The 22,103-nt window shown below is 59.7% G+C and overlaps 1 protein-coding gene across 2 annotated transcripts; it reads right to left on the bottom strand.

Moving 5' to 3' along the window:
* Positions 1 to 410: 410 nt before the first annotated feature.
* On the bottom strand, positions 411 to 21,865 carry LOC148415337 (delta-like protein D). 2 transcript variants are annotated; one of them, XM_088427997.1, is made up of 10 exons: positions 21,725 to 21,865; positions 21,198 to 21,491; positions 21,042 to 21,102; positions 20,297 to 20,554; positions 18,720 to 18,911; positions 18,460 to 18,629; positions 15,077 to 15,302; positions 2,053 to 2,650; positions 1,408 to 1,498; positions 411 to 846 (listed from the first exon to the last, which is right to left on the bottom strand). In XM_088427997.1, exons 1-10 carry the CDS (start codon positions 21,776 to 21,778, stop codon positions 841 to 843), a joined length of 1,950 nt encoding a protein of 649 aa, XP_088284123.1. In that variant the 5' UTR covers positions 21,779 to 21,865; the 3' UTR covers positions 411 to 840. The 2 variants fall into 2 exon arrangements, with proteins under 2 accessions (XP_088284123.1, XP_088284122.1); XM_088427996.1 differs by lacking the exon at positions 411 to 846 and having other exon boundaries at positions 1,056 to 1,498.
* Between the last annotated feature and the right edge of the window lie 238 nt (positions 21,866 to 22,103).

Here is a 22,103-nt window from a genome sequence, read left to right on the forward strand (position 1 = left end):
CTTTCGTTTCAATCGAAAAAGTCACCGAAGAGTCGACGTTTGACCGCACCCCACCGCGATCGTTTCTCTCTCGGGAAGAGGCCGCGGTCGTTTTCGCTTCAATTAAGATGCGCCTCTTATTTTGGAAACGCGAACGCGAGCGGATCCGTTCATGTGGTCCGGACGGCGCGGGGAGGAAGTGACGGGGCGTAACCAAGAGAAAAAGAGCGACTGGCTTTTGCGAGTCATCGTCGAATATTAACGCGCCTTTTTCCGTTTATCCAAAAGACGTGAGCTGAGTCGCGCGACTGAAGCCGTCCGGGGGCCGCGCGCTCGACGCGGCTCGTTCGGCTTGTAACGCAAGCGTGGCAAAGGGAAGGAAAAGAAAGTTGAAGCGGAGGGACACGTCACGTCGCGGCAAGGGAAAAAAGTCATCTGTCAATATTGCTTTTATTTAGGAAAATAGCATTTGTTAAATATCAAAAAAGAGGTGGAAATTAAATTAAACTGTACACATTGCATCGTCTTAAATTAGCACATGCTCGCCCGCGCGCGCGATGACGAAGGCCTTCCGCGGCTGGCGGGCTGGCGGGCTGGCGGGCGGGCGGGCGGGCTCGCCGCTTCCATCTCCAAGCGGGTGGAAGCCGGCGTCGGCGTCCTCGTCCATAGATGCAGAAAAAGTGCAAATGCTGCGTGCGCGCCCGCCGCATACTTTGCTTCCTTTGCTTTCTCGCTCTGGTCTTTGCCGGCAAGACAAATGCCACAAATGACGCCGGGACCGGTGTCTGCTCCAAAAAAATAAAACGGAAGGAAAATACTTGTTCCGCTCTTCCAAAGAAAAATCTGCTGAGCTTCCGCGGGTCAGACCTTTGGAGAAACAAAAGATGCCGGTAACTCACGTGCTCCACATGCGCCTTTGCGCGTAGCGTACATTCATACGTGCCAAAAGCAGGCTTATATCGCAAAGATTCCTTTGGAGCAATTGAAAACACAGATTTGGCTATTTCTAGCGAAAGGGCCTCCATATATTTACGCATACAGTCGTCCCCCCCCCCCCCCCCCCCCCCCCAGGAATTTTCACGCACCTGTATTTGGGTACCGACGCGCTTTAAAAGGGAAAGGTATTCCCAACTGACACGTTGGAGACACGCCCGGGCAGGTATTTAGCTCAGCCTTTACCGGGCACAGCAAACGGCCCGAAGTAACGGCAAACTAGCCCTCCCCACTTTAGGGCTAAAGTGGGGGAACTTTACTGCGTCCGGAAAACTCTTGCCCGACTCCGGCATAAACAAAACAAAAGAAAAAGAAAGGCCGTTTCTGCACGTTTAGCCGCGCCCGGTAAAGGCTTCGATGGTAAAGCGGGAAGCCTGCCGAGGAGGCGTAAGCCCGCTTATCGAGTGACGCGGTTCCGGCGGCGAGATGGAGTACCTCGGTGGCAAAGGCGCAGCGCTGCACGAAGACGGGCTGGTAGCGGACGTCTTGAAGCAAAGCGAGCGCCGCGTGGGACTCGCGCCTGGTTCTAATGACACAAACATGGGCACATGCAAAACGTTCAAGTGCGCAAGAGCAAGTGGCGGCTTTCAGGTTCCCTCTCAAGCCAATTTGACAAAAGGAGCATTTCCGTGGCCTCGAAGAAGAGCCGTGGCGCCGGCGGGGCGGGTCGAGGCGGGGCGGGTCGAGGCGGGGCGGGGCGAGGCGGGCCGAAGGTTTGCGCCTTTCGACAAAGGGCGGAAAGCTCGCCCGCGCTTTCCCCTTTGTCGACGGCCGGACCCGCCGGCTACGCGTCATCTTTCTCAAGCTTTCCAGAGGTTCGGACCCTTTTTGGGAACCCCGCTAACAAACGCGGCGATATAGCGATACGTCGGACGCTCGACTTTTTCCAAAGCGCTCGTCCGACCGTCCCGATGATGGACGGAGCTCCTCCCCGTTCTGACCTTTGCTCGGCTACGGGCTCCGCCCGGGGTCCTCGGAGTGCAAATACTGGTCCGTGGGCTACGCAGGAAAGCTCTCTCCGTACGTCGACCCGACCCGAGCTTTTCTCTCATTTCCTCTCGCGACGCAGCTTTTTCTCACCTGTCCGACTCGTCGACCAGGTTGTTTTTGAAGAGGGCCTGGCCCAGCGCCGCGTCCTTATTGGAGACTTTGAGGCGGGAGGTCTCCTCGGCCGCCGCCCGGTTGTTGACGGCCCCCAGGTGGTTCTTGAGCGAGGCCACTCCCGGCCGGCCGCCCCGCCGCAGCCGCCGCCGCGCCGCGTAGACGGCCGCCAGCAGGCTCAGCGACACCCCGACCAGCGCGCAGGAGGCGGCCAGCGAGGCGGGGAAGGTGTCCCGGGCGGGCGGCGGCGGCGGCGGCGGCCCGACCGCGTACTCGCAGCGCGCCCCCATGAATCCCGGCGGGCACTGGCACACGGGCCCCGAGAAGTGGGCGAAGCAGCGGCCGCCGTTGAGGCAGGGGAAGCCCCGGCACGGGCTGGAGCGCAGCGAGCAGTCCTTGCCCCCGAAACCCAGCGCGCACGTGCACGTGAAGCCGGCCACGCCGTCGGCGCACGTGCCGCCGTTGCGGCAAGGGTTGCCGGCGCACTCGTTCACGTCCGTCTCGCAGCGGGGGCCGGCGAAACCCGCGCGGCAGCGGCACGTGGCCGCGCCCGCTCCCGAGTCCACGCACTCGCCACCTAAACGGGGGGGAGGGGGGGGGGGGAGCACAAAAAAAATGAGAGCCTTGACGCCAGTTCCGGCGGGGACGACGAGCGCAAAATAAAGGACGTCAAATTAGCCGTCGCATAATTGGCAGTTTTTTTCTCAAGCCGAATCATCTTTCTTGAAAGACAACAACCCGGGTCAGTAGCGACCCTAACCCTAACCCGAGTCTCCAGCCGTGGGCCCCTGGTGGGGTGCGAGGCCCCCCGGTGGGGTGCGAGGCCCCCCGGTGGGCCGCGAGGCCCCCCGGCGGGCCGCGAGGCCCCCCGGCGGGCCGCGAGATCCCCTGGTGGGCTGCGAGGCCGTGCCGCAGGGAACAGGATTTGTTTTTGCCACGCGGCCTGTTTTCTCCAGGCACTTTGATGCGCCACTTGACGACCGTTTTCCTTTTAGACTAACCTGTAGAAATGCCGCGCAAACATTCGTTAACGGTTGTGGAACGTCGCAAAATGTCGCTTTTTCCCTTTGTCAGTGTTCAAAAAGCTTTGATCGGATTTTGCTAGGTCATAATCCTGTTTATGCCGGGCGTGGCGAGCAAAATATAAATTTGGCAGGTTGTTCAAGTGATAGGAGTTAATTATACTTACCTGAAAAAAAGCCATTTGGTAAATGAAACCCCAACCAAGCCTTTTCCAGGAAAAGCTCAGACTACAATATATACTATAATACTACAATACCCGCAAAGCCCACGCAGGAAGGCCTGCCGGATTTCCAACTCCGGTCCCTGAACCGCGAGGCGGAGGCGCTAACCAGCGCGCCGCCCAGCCCCGTTTGTTCAAGGTTCACGCGCCAGCAAATCGTCATTCCGTTGGCCTGGAAGGGGCGGCGTCGCGGGCGACGTCCTGCGGCGAGAGGAAGGCCGCCGCGGACACTTTGGACACTTTGGATTGTACGTCCGTAGGAGTTATGGAGGATGTGTGCCGGCACGCCCGATTTCTTCAGTCTCCCCCCGCCGAAAGCGCAGTCTCGGTTTTTGACCATTACCGGGTTAGATCCTCGCCCATGTAGGCGGCGGGCGGGGAATTTCCGCGGGCGCGCTCGAAACAACGCTGTTTTGCCACCGATCGGATTCTTCGGCAGTTAGAGATGTGCGCTTTATTTGCGCTTTGCGTGGCGAGCGCCGATCGTCCGTCCCTTTTCTAAAGCGGCGTACCCCCGCGAGGGGAGCGGGCTCGCCGGCGCCTATCCCGGCCGCCTCGGGGCACGGCCTCGACCGGTCGCCGGTCGATCGCAGACTGTGAATAAGATGCTCGCTAATGTTATCACGCTACTTTAAAAAGCGCGGCCTTCTACGCGTTGGCATTGTCCTTTGCGCTTGTGTAATTATTTACCTTTGGTCTATGTCCGCATACGCGGAGGTTTTGCGTTACGCGCGCTTCATATTTTGCGGAACGGAGCGTCGACCGGGCCGCGGTGACAAAAAGGTCGGGGACCCGGCACTCGAAACAATGTTTAGGAACCGATTCAGCTCAACGGTTCATTGGTTTGCGCTTTGTTCGGCTCCATCTTTTTGGCGCCGCGGTGGATATCGCGGGGCGGGAAGGTCCGCCGTATAAATCCCCGGCGTCCATAAAAAGGTCGGGGACCCTGCTCGACGGCATAACTCTACGACAAACCCGGTCCAATCGCGGACAAGCTACGCAATTTTGGTGGCAATTTTGAATACCTTTGACCAATTTTGATGTTTTTACCCGCATTGGCTATTTCATATAGGTCGGGATGGGCCGCCGCGCGGCGGCTCGGCCTTACGAGCCCGACCGCCGAACGGGAGCGCGACCGCAGGGGCGTACCGCTTCACTTTGTCTCTCCAAAATATCTCGCGGCAGGTCTGGACGCACGCACGGAACCCTTTGCCACACGTGTAGGAACTACGGCCGCGGAGAAAAAGAAAAATCATCAATCATAAAGTAATGGAGGGAAGAGCAGAAAATGTCGCCAAAGTGACGTTCGGCCATAACGGCCTACGTACGTAGGGGTGTCAAACCCGTTCACGTCGTGGGATTCGGTCGGAGGGCGTGCGGTATGACCGTCAGGTCAAATCGATTTGAAGTGCCTTCGTCACACGTTTACCTAGAGCCAAATCAGAGGCCGGCCGGGAACTAAAAATGCTTGCTTTGGTTCCCCCCGAGATTTTTTCAGACAACTTGCAAACGTGCTGTTTTGGCCGGCCAGAAGCTCGGAAGGCAAATCGGCGCGTCGCCGGGCGAAGATCCGGCCCCCGGGCCCGGAGTTTGACACATTCTTGCCAAGATTCGCGTCGCCTTGAGTTCCGGCTTAGCCTGTCACCTTCGGAGCACGTTATCTCAGCGCGTTAGCTTAAGCGCGTCGCCTCGGACCGCAAGTACGCAACTATCCGATATTTTGCTCTTCGGACGGCCCGCTAAAAATTGTACGCGCCGACCGAGCTTTTAAGTCATTAGCTACGCCGTAACCCATCGGTCGGGCCGTCCGTCCGTTATCTCTATCTGCCCGGGGCGGGGTCGCGGGGGCGGCAGCCTCAGCGCGGAGGCCCGGACTTCCCTCCCCTCCCCTCCCCTCGCCTCCCCCGGTCCAGCTCCTCCGGGGGGAATCCCCGAGCGTTCCCGGGCCGGCCCGGCGACGCGCTCCCTCCGCCGCGGCCTCCTAAGCGGGCGCCCCAACCACCTCGAGCGGTTCCCCTCAACGCGGAGGAGGAGCCAGCCCGGACGAGCCGGCTTCTCGCCCCATCTCTAAGCGGGAGCCCGGACGCCCCGCGGAGAAAACTCATTTGGGCCGCCCGTCCCCGGGATGCGGTTCTTTGGGGCGCGACGGGTAAATAGAGGGCTTGGCCCTCCGGCTCGGCTCTCTTCACCACGACGGACCCTCCGCCCGCCCGCCCGCCCTTTTCCGACCGGGGGCCGCGGTCTCAGGTTCGGAGGTGCCGATCTTCACCCCTTCATTGTCTTTGGGATGGAACGAGTCGAGGTCCTGCCCGCGGCGGAGGAGATTGTTTTTTTGCCACTATCGGCACCGGGCGCCCTGACGCGAGCAGCGCGATCGGCGCGGGAGCTCGAAAACGGTCCTTTGAGTCGGGCGCGTCGGAGACGGAAGATCGGACGACGACGACGGCGGCCCCCCGGGACCCGTGGTCCAGCTTGGTCCCGTCTCGTTTGGAATTTTTCCCTTCCTCGCTTTCAAATGCGTCTGCACCTTTTGTTTTGGTTGGAATTTCTCCTTCCTGCATTTGGCGCGTATGTTTCCATGTCCGCCTGTAAACGGATGAAATGGATTCGGGTCGGCTACGAGAAGGTTACTCGCCGTCCGTAACTCGGCCGGCCCGCTCAGGCTGAAGCGCAGACGGATAACGGCTTCGCTCGTTAGCGGCACAGGCGAACCTGCCGTTTCTTTCTTGTATTCTTTTGTTTTTTCGCTCAGATCGTCCCGCTTCCAACCTCCGAGCGCTAAAGGCCAACCTAAACCACAGACGGCCGATGGCGACGATTTGTTCTCGGCTCTTTTTTTTTTTTCCCTTTTTTTTGTGCCGGCTATTTCCCTAAGCTATATGTTAGCATACGCAAAGGTTTCGCGTCGAAAAGTACTCTTTTGCATCTGATTAACCTTTTGTATCGAAATGAATGGCATTTGTGCTTATTTGATCGATTTAATCAACATTTCCACATTAATCTCGTTTCGTTGCTAATAACGTGAAAAAAAAAACCAAACCTAAATACACTGAAAATGTTAGCCGGAAGCTGTAGCATGCTATCCTTAAACAAAACCGTTTCGAAGGCGATGTTGACGTTAGCTTTAGCTTAACTCCAGGCAGGCCGCCTCCCGTCCTCATTCATCAGGCCGCAGCACCACTTGGACCAGCGAGCCGTTTCGAACGTGAAGAACCCGTACGGTCAAGTCTCCCGCCATTTTCTTGCTATTGTTTTTTTTGCCCTTTAGCTCCAACGAAGCCCCCCCATGCAAAAGTCTAGCTTGCGTTCTACTTGATGCGCCGGCACGCGTTTTGCGCCGCTTTCTACTCGGAGCGGCTTTCCCACCCCCGCAGTCGGACCGTATTCTCCCATACTCTAGGGGGCGGTATGCGGCATACAAACAACACTACTCTATGACAGAGGTAAAGAGCGCCAGTCCGTTCGAAGCGACTCAATTCTTCCAAATGTTTTTAAACAGACTCCTCATCTCTCCCCAACGCGGTGCTCGCCAGAAACCCTTTTTCTGATGAATCTTTTTTTTTTTCTTAACGGCGAGCTTCCATAAGCAATAGTTTGTGGCCGGAAAGTCCGGAAGACGCGCGTTATGGGAAATCCGGATCATACTACCGTACCGTTTTCGCACGTTTGCGCTCCTCCTCCGCGAATGCCCGCGGGCGCCGTCTCACCCGAAAGCTAAGGTTCCGCACTTTCGAAGTTTGGAACAAATTAAGTCATTTTTGTCAAAAAAACGGATTCGAGATCAATAAAAAAAAAAAAAATCACTATTCGAACGAGTGGATTTTGCATCTCGATAGCGCTGCATCGCCTAGTACTTACTTGGATGGCGTTACTCGCTACACGTTTCACTAGTAAGCGGTAGTAAGTGTACGCGAGCCCTCCCGATCGATCGCAGGCGTCAAGGTCAATGCCCGCCGCGCAATTTTACGCGGCCCGCGAAATGCCGATTAGGACTTTGAGTTTCTGGTTAAAATACAACATTTTCAAGGTCTCCAACCGCGACCGCTTTTTTTTCGTGATCATTTTCGGAACACTTTCGAGCCGCCTCCGCTTTTAAAATGCCTGACGATCACACTTCAAATTGATTTGACTCGACAGTCATAAGGTTCCTCCGACAAAAACTATAACTGGCCCGGATGCGTGTCGCCGGGGCCCCGGAGCGGGGCCGGTCGGCGAGCGCCATAGGGACGGGGCGCGACGTGAGCCGGGCGGCGGCCGAAGGCGGGGACCCCGGCGCGCCGATGCCCCGCCTACGGAAGCCGGCTCCCGGGACGGGGAAGGGTCACTCCTCTGGCAGGGGAGGAGCCCGAGCCGGCGCGCAAAAGTTGCCGCCGGATCCAGTCGGGCCGGCCTCCGCGCGCGGCCCGGGCCGGGGTGCCGGTCCTCTCGAGAGGGGTCCGACTCTCTTCCCCCCCGGAGTCGCCCGCGGCGAGAGCGGGCACGCGGATCGGCCCGCGGCTCGGCGCCCGCACATCGGGGGTCGCCCGGGCGGACGGGAGGGTGGCCTCCCTCCGCCTCGGGCGGGGGGACGGGCCCCGGGGCCCCAAACCGCAGCTCGGAGCAGCCGCCCTTTTTGGCCCGAGTCGGCAAAGGTCCTTGGTGGCAAGGCCCCGCGGCGGGTGAAATTTCCTAAAGGCCCCGGATGTCGTAGGGCCGTCTCGGCTCCCGCCGACCATAGAGGGACCGGACGCCTCAGCCTCCCCGGTAAGGTCTACTCGGGGGTGCCGGAGAGGAGGGTCCGTCGGGAAGTGCCCCGGCGAGGCAAACTTAGAGTTAGCCAGCCACAACCGGACGGTACGGAAGAACGACTGTCCGAAACAAATGGCCGATGACGTGAATGTCTTAAAAAGGTCAAGTCCGAGTCCTGACCTGCGTCCCGTCAAAAACCTTTGGTGAAACTGGAAGATGAATGCTGCATATATATATATATATATATATATATATATACAGTATATATATGTGTGTGATTGATTTGGGGTTTGAGGCCAAAGAAGCATTTTTAAGTTGAAAACAAAAACACAATCACAAGATTAGCGAGAAACATCACAAAAGTATTTTTTTCCCAAGCTGACTGTTTTTTTGGGGGGGGGGATAAGAAGCAGATTTTGTTTTCAAAAAATCCACTGCCGCTCTAGAACTCAACTTCTGTCTGTCAGAAGTAAGACAAGGATTAGGCAAATGACGCGCGTTGCCTCGCTCCAAGTTGCGTAGGCCGGAAAGCCGACCAAGCACATCGGGTGATACGGGTGCATCTCTGTAATGGGAAGGGGTGTGGTCGAATGACGTCGACAGCCTATCAGGTGTGCATAATTACCGGGCAGCTTTCCGCCCTTTGGCCAAACGGGTCAGAAGAGGTACCGGCAGGCTGGGAAAAGTCCAAAATAGCCAGCCATCTTGCCGAGGGGCTCTATGCGGCGCCGAGCTTCTGACGCCCCGTCATCCGACAACCGAGCCTTTCCTTCCAGGCGCCAAACAACTGGCCGCGATGCGAGAAGAGTCGGGCGCGCGCCAGCCGCCGGCGGTTTTGCCGGCAGTTTTGCCGGCAGCTTTGCCGGCAGCTTTGCCGGCAGCTTTGCCGGCAGCTTTGCCGGCAGCTTTGCCGGCAGCTTTGCCGCATTTGGGAGCTGCGACGCGAGCGTGCCATACTCAGAGGCGCGGCCACGGTAAGAAAGGGTGAAAAACCGCCGCCGCACCGGCCGAGAAATATCTCCGGACCGATTTTTGGAAGCTTTGGCGGCCGGCCAAAAATATTCAGCTTTGATATTATTTCATGAGTGTTTTGACTTCATTAAGAACGTGCCCGTATATTGAAGAAAACTACTAAAAGCCATCGCTCACTGCAGGCTTTTTTCCCCTCAGAAGAACGTTTCAAACGGTGTCACTTGCGGGTTTAGTTGCCTCCGTCGGCACCGCGTTACAGCGGTGTTCGCCAAATACCGATGGCCACGAGTTGACATACTGTCAGGTAAAAGCGGAAATGCGAGTCGCAGCTAATCCTGGCGGCGCCTTTGCACGCAAACTGACGATATGGACCCAGGGCATCCGCGCACACGCCGGCAAGACTCCGGCAAGACTACGGCAAGACCGTTTTGAGCCCCTTCGTCAAATAAACGCCGGCCCCGGCGTACGCTTCGATGTCGGGCCGTACGGCTAAGAAAACGGGCGGACGTGGCGCGGGGGCTTTGGGAAGCATCGGGAGCGCAGAACAACCCCGGAGAGACCCGGGTCGCTTTTGCCCACCCAATCGACGACGCGGGGTGCAAAGCGTCCGACGCTGGCCCGTCTCCTTCCGGCCAATCGGATCAGCGTAACGTCCAGTGGTCTCTTCACCCGCTCGGGCGGTATCCGATTGGAGATGGGGTCTTCGGGCCCGGAAGCTTGAGGGTTCTGCGGAGGCGGGGTCTCGGCCGCTCCCGGCACCGCACTCATGCGCGCGTTGTTCCCGGGATCTGTGGAGACGCCCGCCCGCCCGCCCATCTGTCCGTCCGCCCCTCCGTCCCCGCATTTTTGCTAGCCCTTCCGTTGGCACTTGGTATTTCTCCAGCTTTTTTGGGGGGATCCAAGCATCTCTACCATTGGGGGCCGGTTAGCCGTCTCCAGTTTGTCAGGGCGCATCCGAAAGCCCCGTCGGATCTCGGCCCGCTCGACGCCGGCCGCGTTTTTTTTCCGCGACGGTCCATCCGGCTCCTTCTCCCTACGGGCGGTCATCATCTTGATGTACTCTTGGAGGCTCGTTCTTTTCTTCGGGATGGCGCCTCGGACGCAAAGCGGTACTAGTTCTAGAAGGCTACGCGCTCCGTTGGATTCATTGTATGGCCCGAGTCTATTGCACTCGTTCCTTGCGCGGTAAAGTAAGTGGCTGGGGCGCGGGCTTCAGAACGCCGGCGGCGTCCGCACAAAAAGCCACGGGAAGCCTGTCTCGGGCTCTCCGACGCCACGTCCCGAGTATATAAAACCGACGTTGGAATTAGGACCGCTTCTCACGGACGCCGACCCCGGCCCTTCCTTTCCTTAAGAACTGCGAGCCGTCGCGATCCTTAGCGGACGCGTCGGATGTTGCCCCCAGAAGAAAGGTAGAACTGGACTTGTGTAATCTTAGTCCACGAGCGTGACGTGAGGCTCAGTTCCTCGTCTGAAGCTTTAACTAAGGAGACTGACACGAGGAGTGGCTTTTTCCAGTTTCGTTTGCTACGACGGACGCCGCGCGGCACCGGAACAGACAGAAAGTACAAAAACAATCCTCCAAACCGTAATGCGACAAAAACGACTATTCAAAAGAATGATATTGACCCTCACTTCAAATCGTTGACGCGCACACGCATAGAGTTATTTTGGTTTTACCTCCCTGAGACCGGAAAATTTGAAACAAAATGCATCGTATCCCGGCCGACGCCCTCAAGCGGTCGGCGGCCGATCGCGGGGCGCGCGGCAAGGAACAACCCTTCACGCGCCTAATCGCAGTTTGCTACGTCCGATACGTCTGGCGTGCGTGTTTTCGGAGCAAACTCCGCGCGGGAAGCCCGCCGGATTTCCGCTCGGGCCCCCGAAGCGCGAGGCGGATGCGCTAACCGACGCTCACGCCGGGCAAAACGCGTGAGGAAAAACGATGACCCAAACCGCCAAAGAAAGAGCAAAGAACGAGGACGATATTTTGCAAACGTATCGAGCGGGACCGGCAAAGGAGGGTTTTTTTTATTCGTTTCGGTTTTTGTTGTTTTCGTTTCTCCGGACCAGCTACTCTCTGGCGGGCGGGCGCTTACGGGAAAGGTCCGGCCGGGTGCCTTTCCCGCGCGCGTCGAGCGTTTGTTTGCCGTCGGTCGGACGGAAATGTTTGGGAGACGGCCCCCAGGGTACGGGAGATAAGCGCGGCCTTTCACGCTCCGGCCCGTCACGCTCCGGCCCGTCACTTCCCCGTTCCCGAAGCCGCCGGCCCGAAGCCGACTTTTACCGCCCGGGGGCCGGTTGGCCGTCCGTCGCCCGCCCCTGTCGTACGCCCCGCGCGGCCCCGTGACGACCGCCGCCCATAAAAACAAAAGGGACTTTTTGGGATTTCCCGGACGCGTGAGGAAAGCCTTTCCGAGTAAAACGGGAACAAGATTTCCCTTCGGGAGGGCTCGCGGATGAAAATATTGCCCTTTCGTTTCCTCCACTCTCTGCCGCACGTGTCAAAGGTCTGACTTGTGAAAGAATCATTAACGCGGGGGGGGGGGGGGGGGGCAACCTCATTTTTATGGCGGGCCGCATTGTAGTTCGGCTTTCCGCCGGAGGGCCGCCATGACTGTCAACTCAAATCCGTTGCCAAGCGTGTTTGTCACGCGCTTGGCTAGTTTGCAAATCGGCGGCTGGCCAAAACTCTTCAAACGACAAGAAGCGCCCCCCCCCCCCCCTCTTCAAAAGATTCAAAAACTTAAAGCCAACTTGCAAGTTTGCTATTGTGATGGGAAACATGAAGTCAATTTGGCGGGCCGACCCGGCCCCCGGGCCTCCACTTTGACACCTGCGCATTAAGGTTTCACGCCGCCGAGACAAAAACTGTGGGAAAGACAAACAAAACGCTCAACGGCGCCCGCTTCGCCGGAGAGGGGGGGGGCGACACCGGAAGGGGATACGAGGCCGCGGTCTGATAAGCGATTGCCATAAAAGGGCCTTTTCCTTGGAACTCTGCACCGACCGCCTCGGTTCAAAAATAAAGCAAATAGGGGTCAAAAGAGGACGGCGCAAATATTCGGGTCAAGTCAAGCTGGCCCGGCTTTCTGGGTCGCCGTTTGGGAGAAAAGCGGGCCGGAAGCTTCGCTCCAATAATGGTAGGCGGCGGTCCCCCGCATTCGTTTCGGCGACATTTGGAATTGTCGCGTCTCCTGCGGCGCCACGACGTTAAGGCCGAGGTCTCTCGCCTCGTTAGGAAAGAAGATAGCGGCGAGCGCGCGGACCGACAGTATGCGGACTTGGGTCCCGTCTTTATCGACGCCGACCGCCTCCGACCCGCCGCCGAGCCCGGAAGGGGCCATCGGCTCCGTCGCGCGACCGGAGACCGAGCCGCATATTCGAAAAAGGGATTCCGGGGAACGGCTATTGTTGCGATCCCGCGCCACGCGGTGGAATTGTTTGGCCCGCCCCCCGCTCGCCACGCCCGCCAGAAACGAGAACGCTGTAACCGCATCGTTATGAATACGGACGCCAGGAAAACGATGGAAAAAACCCCGCCATTTTTCTCCCCGGCGTCCATACGGGTTAAAGGTCGGTCTCAGCCGGGGGCGTCAAAGGGACGGGCCGCCAGATGATTTTGTCGAGTATAAAAACCGGCCGAATTTTTTAACAAATGAAAAACGATTATGATCGGTGGCGATTGCGCCCGTACTGTTTTGGGCGGTGCATTTGAAATGTATCGGCAACGGAATTCTCTCCATAAAGCGCAAAGCCAAAACGCCGTGGCTCGACAGCTCGGTATCCGATGAGATCGCTCGTGCGCCGCCCGTCGACGCGCTCCGGTTTGGGCCGCGTGCATCGCTTTGAATATTATTACCGTATGGTATCATTTGAGAGAAACGGGCGCGGCGGATGTGGCGAGCGCGCAAGGATGAGAAAAGCCCAGCCTTTCCGGAGCTCCCCCGCTGGAAGCGGCCCTACGGGGAGCCTCGCGGCGAGACGCGCCCAAGAAAAACTCAAGAAAAAACCAACGGCCTCGGTGGCCCGGCGTTCCGCCGCCGCCGCCGCCGCCGGCTCCGCTTGACGCGTTCTCGTCGCTGAGTAGCGAGCAAAAAGGGAGGCGGGACACTTGAAAAATGTCAAGTGCGCGCGTTTCGGCGGCGCCCCGTAACAAGCCCGTCCTTTGAATGGGAAAGACCCCCCGGGACCGGAGTCCCGCACCTATGTTTCCGAGCGCCGGAGCAAAAACCCGCGGCGTCACCTAGCGCTCGCTCCCTCTGATTTTTGCAGGCCGAGCAACGCTTTCAAAAAGTACGCGCCGGATACGGCAGACTTTCCCCCGCCCGCGCTTTCCGAGGCAAAGTTCTCCAAGCGTAACAAAGAAGAAAAAAAGGTCGGGAGCGCGAGACGCTTCGACCCAAATGCTGTCGTATGGGCGTGTGTGCAAAGGCGTCCCATTGGACGTTTTGGCGAAACGAAAGCATGGCGGAGCCCCACTCCAGATTTGCGGGCATGATGCTAATGTTCTCAAACAGATATCAGTGATTTTTTTGAACCGCGCCATGAACCCTGCAGCTTATAGTCCAGCGAGGCTCATCTGGAGCTTGTTTTGTTGTTGTCTTTTGTTGCTTTTTACTAACCACGGGGGAGCGGGGGGGGGGGGACAAAAGACGCAGAGGATGACGCTATTTACTATTTTACTGGCCACCAGGGGGAACTCTACACTGGTAAACGAAAGCAGAAGGGTTACTGTTATGTTGTCGCACAATCCTGTTATGATGAAAATATGTCGCTCTTATTTTGAAAGGTGCAGGGATGTTCAGGATGTGTAGAAGGTGTGATGTTGCCATGACCAGGCGCTTTTGGGGGGAGGGTGGGGGCGCTTTAAATGAATTTGAAAAAAATGCGTCCACCTTTCTGCATAAATATCTGACGCGATGACCTGAAGCCGCAACCTCTACGCCAGAAACATGAATTTCCTGTGAAAGTTACGCCTTTTGGCCGTTAATGTTGACTTCAAGCATGCGGTTTAGGAAAAAAAGGGGCATTAGTCCAAAATGTTTCTAGTTTACAGAAGGATTGACGTCTTTTTTTTTTTTCACGTTCAGGGTGTTCGATGCCTCCTTTTCAGTTTGGGACCCGCCTGTACCCCGTATACGAGTTGAAAATGGATTTCGCGTATATCGCGTTTGTCTTTTTGCTCACGTTGAAAAAGGAATAGCGTTTTAGGCACGCTTGATTCGTTTCAAATGTTTTGGCTTTGCAAAAAAAAAACAAAAACGGAATCGAGATGCAGGCCATTCGGGTCATTCGATAAAGGCGTACCTTGCATTTCCATTGATTATCAAGGTAGCTATTTTGCATTTCCTCATAATAAATGAACAGCAAGAACGGGATGAAGAGTTTGTTCGATAAGCTCGCGTACAAATGCGCAAAAGGACAAAGTACAAATAAAGGAGACAAAATATCGCGGCAAGTCCAGCAAGACCGCTGGCCTAAAAAGAGCCGGGCAGCCGGGCAGCCGGGCCGCATCGCCGGGCGCTAAAAGAAACGCGCAAACCAGAGAAGAAGGTTCAACGTGCAAAACCATGGCTAAGTCGGCCGATGGGGGCCCCGAGGCCGACCGGGCTGTTCGCGGGGCCGCTCCCGAAACAAACGTGATCTGGACTCTCGCTCCGGGATACAATTTTTCAGACGCCACAAGTCTACCCGCCCCCCTCCTACCGACGGGGGACAGCGCGCCCGCCTAGGCCGAAGGACACTCTCGCGCCGGTACCCGGCTGCGGAACGCGCACCGCCGTGGAGCGGCGCCCGATCTTTCGCGCGGCGCCCGATCTTTCGCGCGGCGCCCGATCTTTCGCGCGGCGCCCGATCTTTCGCGCGGCGCCCGATCTTTCGCGCGGCGCCCGATCTTTCGCGCGTCTTTATCGAGACGGGGGAGGAGGCCGGGCCCGCGTTCGGATGACGGATGACGGATAAGAGCGAGGAGACCGGCGACTTTTCCGCGCGCTCGTTTGACCGTCCGACATTAAGAAGAAGAGCGGGCGCCGAGGCGCTCCCGCTCAGGCTCGTTACCGTTAGCGCAGGGGTCGCCGCCGCAGCCGTTGTCCTTCAACTCGCAGTTGTAGCCGGCGAAGCCGGGCGGGCAGCGGCAGCTGTAGCCGCCCGCGGAGGCGCCGTCGCTCACGCACACGCCGCGGTTGAAGCAGGGCTCGTCGGCGCACGTCAGGACGGCGCCGGTCCCGCAGTCGGGCCCGGAGAAGCCCCGGGGACACGCGCACGCGTAGCCGTCGGGCAAATCCTGAAAGTGGAGGGGCGGGGGGGCGGGGGGAACAAAAAAAGACGCGGACCAAATCAAAACAGAGCGAAGAAGGCGGGCACGTGGACAAAATGTCCTTCAAAGGCCGCCGGCCGGGGCTCGCGACCCACCTTCCGACGGCCGCGGGCCTCCGTCGACGGAAAGGTACGTTTGGTCGCGCGCCGGCGGGATCGGGGAGCCCCCGGGACCCGGAAGCGCGCTTAGACGGGTTAGGGTTCGTGCGCGATTCGGATGGATCCGGCTGGATTTTTGACCTGAGCCACCTTCATTCCAAAACCTTCAAAGAATCCCTCCCCTCCGCTTTTACCGTTTCCTAAGCCTGAGGCCGACCCTCGCCCGCCTCCTTGGGAGCGGCCGGCCCTCTTTCGTCTGGAGACGCGAGAAGCCGAAGGCGGGGGCTTCCGCGAACAGACGTTTCTTATTTATTATTTATTTCCTTATTTTGCCACTTTGGATAAAGGGAGGAAGCGGCTCCGGTCCACCGATTTTGCCCAGCCCGGTTATTGGCAGTTTGGCGCTTTTGCGGGTGAGCCGAGGAGTCGAGGGCGGGGGGAAGACGGAACGTACGGCTCGTGCGCCGCCGAGAGACGCGTGAGGAAGCGCGAGAAACCGTGGCGGGGACACCCGGACGGGCTCGTCCTCTGGCTCCTTCTGCTCGCTTTCGTTTGTGCCACAAAGACAGCCGATCAAAGATGCGGATTTCAAATTTCTCCGGAAGAGTCCCCGGAACGGAAGGGATCGGACGCTTCGGGGACCGGGTCGGCGGGAGCCCGACCAGAAAGCGCGAGACGCGGGTTAGGGTTGGCGGGTGACGGCGGACGCTTCTAGGCCTCCCTCCCAATCGCTTGACGATTGACGTCCGTCGAGACGTAGGGCGAAAGGAGAGAGAACGGCTTTCCGTTGAAAAAAAACTCGTCCGTCTCTCCGTTTCTCTACGTTTGGTGAGAAAAGGCTCCGGCGAGGGGCGCCGATAGGGAGCGGGCGGAAAAGGCGGGAAACAAGAGGCTCGGAGTTCAAAGGGCGAGCGTGAGGTTGCCGTCCCGAGGGGCAACTACGCCGACCGCGAGCGGGCGGACGCCGGAAGCCCGGCGCTCTCCCCGAGGAAGCGGGACCCTGCGCCATTGAAATTCCCACGCGCCCGGGAAACGCCTCAACAATGCCGGGGCGCTCCCCAAAAAGTAAAGCCCTTCGTAGCGGGGGACGCCTTCTCGCTACCGCCGCCGGGACGGCTCCACTCATTTGGAGCCGGTGAGAGTCGACCACATCGAGAACGCTTTACATTCAAATGTGAGCGGTGAAGCCTGAAACCTTGCTTTTTTTTCCATTTTTTCCAAAATGCCGTCGTGCGGCGAACTCCCGGGTTACGGTGAGGAATCCTTTTTTTTTTTCGTCCCCTCTTTAAGCCATTTATCCAATTCGTCCGATTGCGAGGGCGCCCCAAAAACATTTTGAGTGCGGAAAATAAAATGGAGCCAGCCAAAACAGATTTTGAGCGCAGGAAAAAAAGAAGCGGCTTTTTGCGCTCGACATCTGGCTGGCGATACTCCTCCCGCCCCCGCCCCGCATGGCGTCGGCTCACCGTCTCGCTGGCTCGCCGGGGTCGTCCTCCGCGTCCTTCCGCTCGCGCGTTGCGTTAAAGGTAGCCAATGGAAGATAGCCAACCGGAGCTTGTAAAAGCACGCGGACGGACGGCTCGGCGTCCGACGGGACGGCTCGCATAAGCCCGCCTCCTCGATGGCTTGGATAAGCCCGCCTCCTCCCGCCCGAGCGGCCGCGACGCACAAATACAGCGTCGCGTTTATCCATGAAGGTCGACGACCGTCGTGACCCGCGGGCTAGGTTGCCTTTTGTTGTTTTGCCTCCCTCTTGAGGCCTTTACAGGTAATCGCTTTTCAATTCTGTCGGCCTCAAACTCGCGCCGGCTTTCCCGGGCGCTCCCCCGTCCAACCGCTGACCGGGCCCGACGCCGACGGGCTTCCGCGTAAGGGGACTTGCAAACGAATCCCGGAACGGACGAGAAAGCCGGCGGCGCCCGGCGGGGAGAAGGTCGGAAGGTCGCTCGTCGAGCCCGGCGACCGGAGCCCATCCGCGAACGGAGAAAGCGCGGGGACGGCGAGAACCGAGGTGAGGGCCCGGGACGGGGTCCCATCAAAAAAGAAAAGCCCAGGGAGAACGTCCAGACGTCAAGGCGACGCGCTTCCGCAGCGGCGCGACCGTACGAAAAGATTCGACTCGGAATCTGGAGGAAACCCGCTTGGGAAAGGCCGCCCCTGACGGAAAACCTTCGGTCGTTCGCGGGGACGCCGAGGGCCGCCGGACCGGTTCTTAGAATAGGGCGCCGATCGCTTTTATTCCCCGAATAAAAAATAAAATTCCCACGGCCGCGCGGTCATCTCGCGACGGGCCGGCCCGCGCCGGCGAATTTCTTCTTGCGCTAAAGTGTCAGGCCTTACCCTGAGTTTAGCCTGACCTATATTAGCTAAGGCAAGGGTGTCAGCTACCCCGCATAGAAAAATACATTTCAAAAAAAACATTTTTTTTACTACTATTTTCAAAGACGAGAATTCTCGGCACGGCGAGAGCGAAACGACGGTTCCGCGAAAGGTCGCGGAAGGCCGCCTTCGCCTCGCATCGTACGTTTGGATAAAACCGAGCGTGTACAGTATTCTCGGCAAGCGGCGGGACACTTTGACCCCGGGCCGCATCCGGGCATCAAAACGCGTGGGACGCGCTTCTCAAGGACGGAGGCGTGCGCGTGTGTGAGTCAAAACGCAAAAAGGCGCTCGCAAGCACGATATATAGTGATAAGGTCCGGGCTCGATTTGATCCGGGGTCAACATGTATGTGGAGCGCAACCCTGCTAACTGGGAAATCCCTTCGAAACAGAAACAATACCCCCGTCCATTTTGACCCGGTTTTGCTTCTCCCAAAAAAAAAAAAAAAAAAATCGAGCGATGACTTCAAAAGGGCCGCGACGCGGAAACCTCGTCCAAGCGGAGGGAGGGAGGCATGGAAGAGCCGCCGGCTTCGCTTCGCTTTGCCCTCGGCTCATTTGGCCCCCAGTTTTGCGCATCCGAAAATATCGCCGCGGCTAAAAAAGCCTTCAAAGCAAAAGTGCGGCGAAACGCGGCGAGCTCACCTTGCAGCTGCCTCCGTTCCCGCAGGGGGCGCTGTCGCACGGGCTGCTGCGGATCTGGCAGTCGTGGCCGCTGAAGCCGGGCCTGCAGGCGCAGGTGTAGCTGCCCTGGCCCGTGTTGGTGCACGACGCCCCGTTCTGGCACGGCTTGTGGTTGGTGCAGTAGTTGAGGTCTGGGAGGGGCCGCCGGGCTTTAGTGGGGGGGGGGGGGGGGGGGGGGGGGGGGCGGAGGCGGGCGGGCGGGCGGGCGGGGCGTCACTCACCCTGGTCGCAGTAGAGGCCGCCCCAGCCCTCCTGGCAGTGGCACTCCCACGGGCTGCGGCAGGTGCCGTGCGCGCAGCCCGGGTGGCGGGCGCAGCGGTCGCAGCGCTCGCCCTGCCAGCCCTGCCGGCAGACGCACTCGCCGGGGGCCTCGCAGAAGCCGTGCTCTTCGCTGCAGCCCGGGGCGCAGACGGCTGGCGGGCGGGGAGGAGAAAAGGTCAGACCGCCGTCGCCGGGACACCCCGCGCCAACAAAGGCCACCGTCCGGGATTCGGACCCGTCGGCGGCCGCGCCCGACCGGGGGACGTTCGCGGCCGGCGAAAACCGCCGACGATCTAGCATAGGTGTCGAACTCCGGTCCCGGAGGGCCGCGAACCTGCACCTTCTCCATACCGCTCTCCTAAACGCACCCGGTCCAAATGATTAGGATCGAGCTCCCGCCGGGCTCGCTGAGGAGCCGGTCGTTTGATTCGGGTGAGTTCATGACAGAGGCGTCAAAAACACGCGGGATGGCGGCCCTCCGGGACTGGGGTTCCAGACCTGGGATCCTTTGATAAAGACTTTCTCTTTCGGATTTCAGGAAACAAAGGGCCATTTCCCGCGGCGTTAGAAGTGCCGGACGAGGGGCGGGCGCGGCTCGCGCTGCGCCACGCTACGCTACGGGAGGCGCAGCCAAAGCCGAGGGCGCTCGTACGCACGCAAACATTTCGGACGCGCGCGCACAAACAGAAGAACAGTGACGCACCGCGCGCGGACAAATATTTCCAAGCGAGCGCGAAGCGCGTCCGGCCTCACCCGGGGCCCGGGGCACAGGGGGCGCCGCTAACGTTTCGGCCTTCGGGCCTACTCGGGCGGGAGGCCGAAGGCTCGAAACCTTTTTAGCGTTCGTCCCACGCGGCAGCGGAGACGGACGCTTGAGAGTGCGCGAACTAGAATGGCAGGCTTTTACCGGCGCAAATTCCCGAGACGGGAAATTGCCCTTCGTTTCACGAAAGACGAAGCAAAACACTGGAATGGAAGCCTCGCGGGCCGGAAGGAATAAAACAACAAAGCAAAAAAATCACACTTCATCAAAATGCGCATGTTTTCTTTCCCTATAATGCTACAAGAGGCTACGCAAAGGGTTGGGGTTTAGGGTTAGGGAGGCGCTGCGGGAAAGGAAAGCGGCAAATGGTGCTGTTGGCTTCTTAGCCCAGTAAAAGCGGAGGACGTCCCGTTGGCGGTCGCCGGCGGCGCGCGAGCGGAAAGCGGGCCCATTACGCAGCCGGCCAATTTCCCGATCGTTTGGCTCAAAGCGACTCCCCGAAATAGCTCATTTTCCACAAAACGCGGGCGGGCGGCGCGGACGCGGGCGCGGGCGCGGGCGCGGGCCCCTTCGCTTTTGGCGGCGTCACGTTTATCCGCTGAAAGTCACGCGGTTGCATTCCGGGCCGTACGCCGGCCACGGCTCAACTCGCGCGCTGGAAAGCCAACGGCGACGCCCGCGGCCGGCGAAGGCTCGGCCGGGCTGGGGAAAAGAGACGCGCTTCGGGCCCGGTGCGAGAAGAAAGTCGGGCCCGCCCGCCCGCCCGGAACTCACGCTGCGCGCAGTACGGGCCGGCCCAGCCGTCCAGGCAGCGTCGGCGCCCGTCGCGCCCGCAGGCGTAGTGTCCGAAGGTGTCGTTGCGAGGGCGGCAGTACTCGGCGCAGGCCGGCCCGTGGTAGTGCTCCTGGCACACGGCGCGGTACGAGTAACGCAGGCGCCCGCCCTGGGCCCGGTGGACGTGCCGCGACCAGTCCTGGCCCACGCGCAGCTCCCGCCGCGTCGCCAGCCGCACCATGGGCTCCTTCCGCTTCTCTGAGGGCGACGGAAAAGACAAAAGCCATCGGTAAACAGCCGCGAGGCGGCGGGAGCGCGCGCGAGGCGGCGGAACCGCGTGGGAGCGAGGAGCTTTAGCCCGGTCTAACGCGGAAGCGGCGCCATCCGGGGGGGGGGGGGCAATTCCGAAGCAATTTCGGGATGCCGCCCGAGCGCCGCCCCCGCCGAACGGCAGAGCGTTTAGCACTTGGGCAAAACGGGTCGGCAAACAAACGGGCCGCCCGTAAAGGACCGGCCCGGTTCGCTTTGGAAAGGGGCAAAGTCCAGCCGGAGCGGCGTTCTTTGGAAAACGCCCCCCCCCCCCCCCCCCCCTCCCCGCTCCGCCCTTGCGGGAAAGGCGGCAGTTTGGACGTATGCGTCGGGGGCGCTCGCGTCGTCGAGAAAACAAACGCCGGAACTTTGAAAAAGATTTATGCCCACACAAGACGGAGCTCCTCGACTCAGCGATCGCTCACGGCGGCTATACCTGCGGAGTCCGGTCCGGAAGACTCGGCGGTCCAGGCCTCCAGGATCAGTGAGAAATTTCCCTGGGGGCGGGGGCGCGTGAAGAGTGAGCGAGATCAGATCGGGACGGGCCGACGTGCGCGCGCGAGCGAGCGCGCGAGGGAAGGTAGTCGCTCACCGGCCACTTGAAGTTGAAGGGCACGGCTAGGGGCGCGCTCCCGCCGACGGAACCTGGCTCCGCGTCCGGGAGCTCGCTGAGCGCGCTCCCGTACGTGCACGGCGGCTCGGGCTCCACCACGTCCTGCGCGTGCTTGAGGCACACCCGGAAGAAGAGCCGGCAGGCGGGCGACGGCGGGCGGCAGAGCGCGCCCGCGCCCGCGCCCGCGCCGGCGCCGGCGCCCGCGCCCGCGCCCGCGCCCGCCGCGGCCGTCAGCGACTCGATCTTCAGCTCGAACACGCCGGACGACTCCCCCTGCGGGTGGGCGCGCAGCGTGACGTCACCGGCTTTGCAAACATGCATTCAGACAGTATGTACATCAAGTGGGCTCTGTTAGCTGTGACGTCAGACGAGGAGCTTTTTTTTTTTTTCTTCTTTCCCGATGACGCGCGCGCGCAAACGCGGCGAGCGTCCGACCGAAAGGACGGAATCGAAAGGACAAAGTCAAAGTCGGCAGGAAGGGACGAAAGAAGATCAAAAGTACTGACGGTGCGCGCCGACGTCAGGACGGCGAGCAGAGCGGCCAGCAGGCAGCGCGCCATGGCAGAAACAACGTCAAACAGGAAAGAAAAAGCCAAGCGGCCGGAGTGGAGTCCGAAGGGGGGGGAGCACGTCCGGACGAGCTCGGCTTCAACACGGGACTGAAGCTCCGCGCGCCGCCGGGCCGGCCGGGGACTCCTTCTATAGGGGCGGGGGGCGGGGGGCGGGGCGGGGGGCGGGGTTGCGCAAACCTCTGCCGAAGCGAAAGCGCTCCGTGTGACGTCACGCGTCCCGACAAATCCGGATTTTGAACCGAGATGGAAAAAGACGTTCTTTCGCCGTCCGTGAGTCGTGACGGCAGAAACGATGTGACCCAAATTTAGAAAA

The sequence above is a fragment of the Hippichthys cyanospilos genome, chromosome 11 (assembly GCF_059441005.1).
Source record: "Hippichthys cyanospilos isolate Australia breed blue-spotted pipefish chromosome 11, RoL_Hcya_1.0, whole genome shotgun sequence".
In the NCBI taxonomy this organism is placed as follows: Eukaryota; Metazoa; Chordata; class Actinopteri; order Syngnathiformes; family Syngnathidae; genus Hippichthys; species Hippichthys cyanospilos.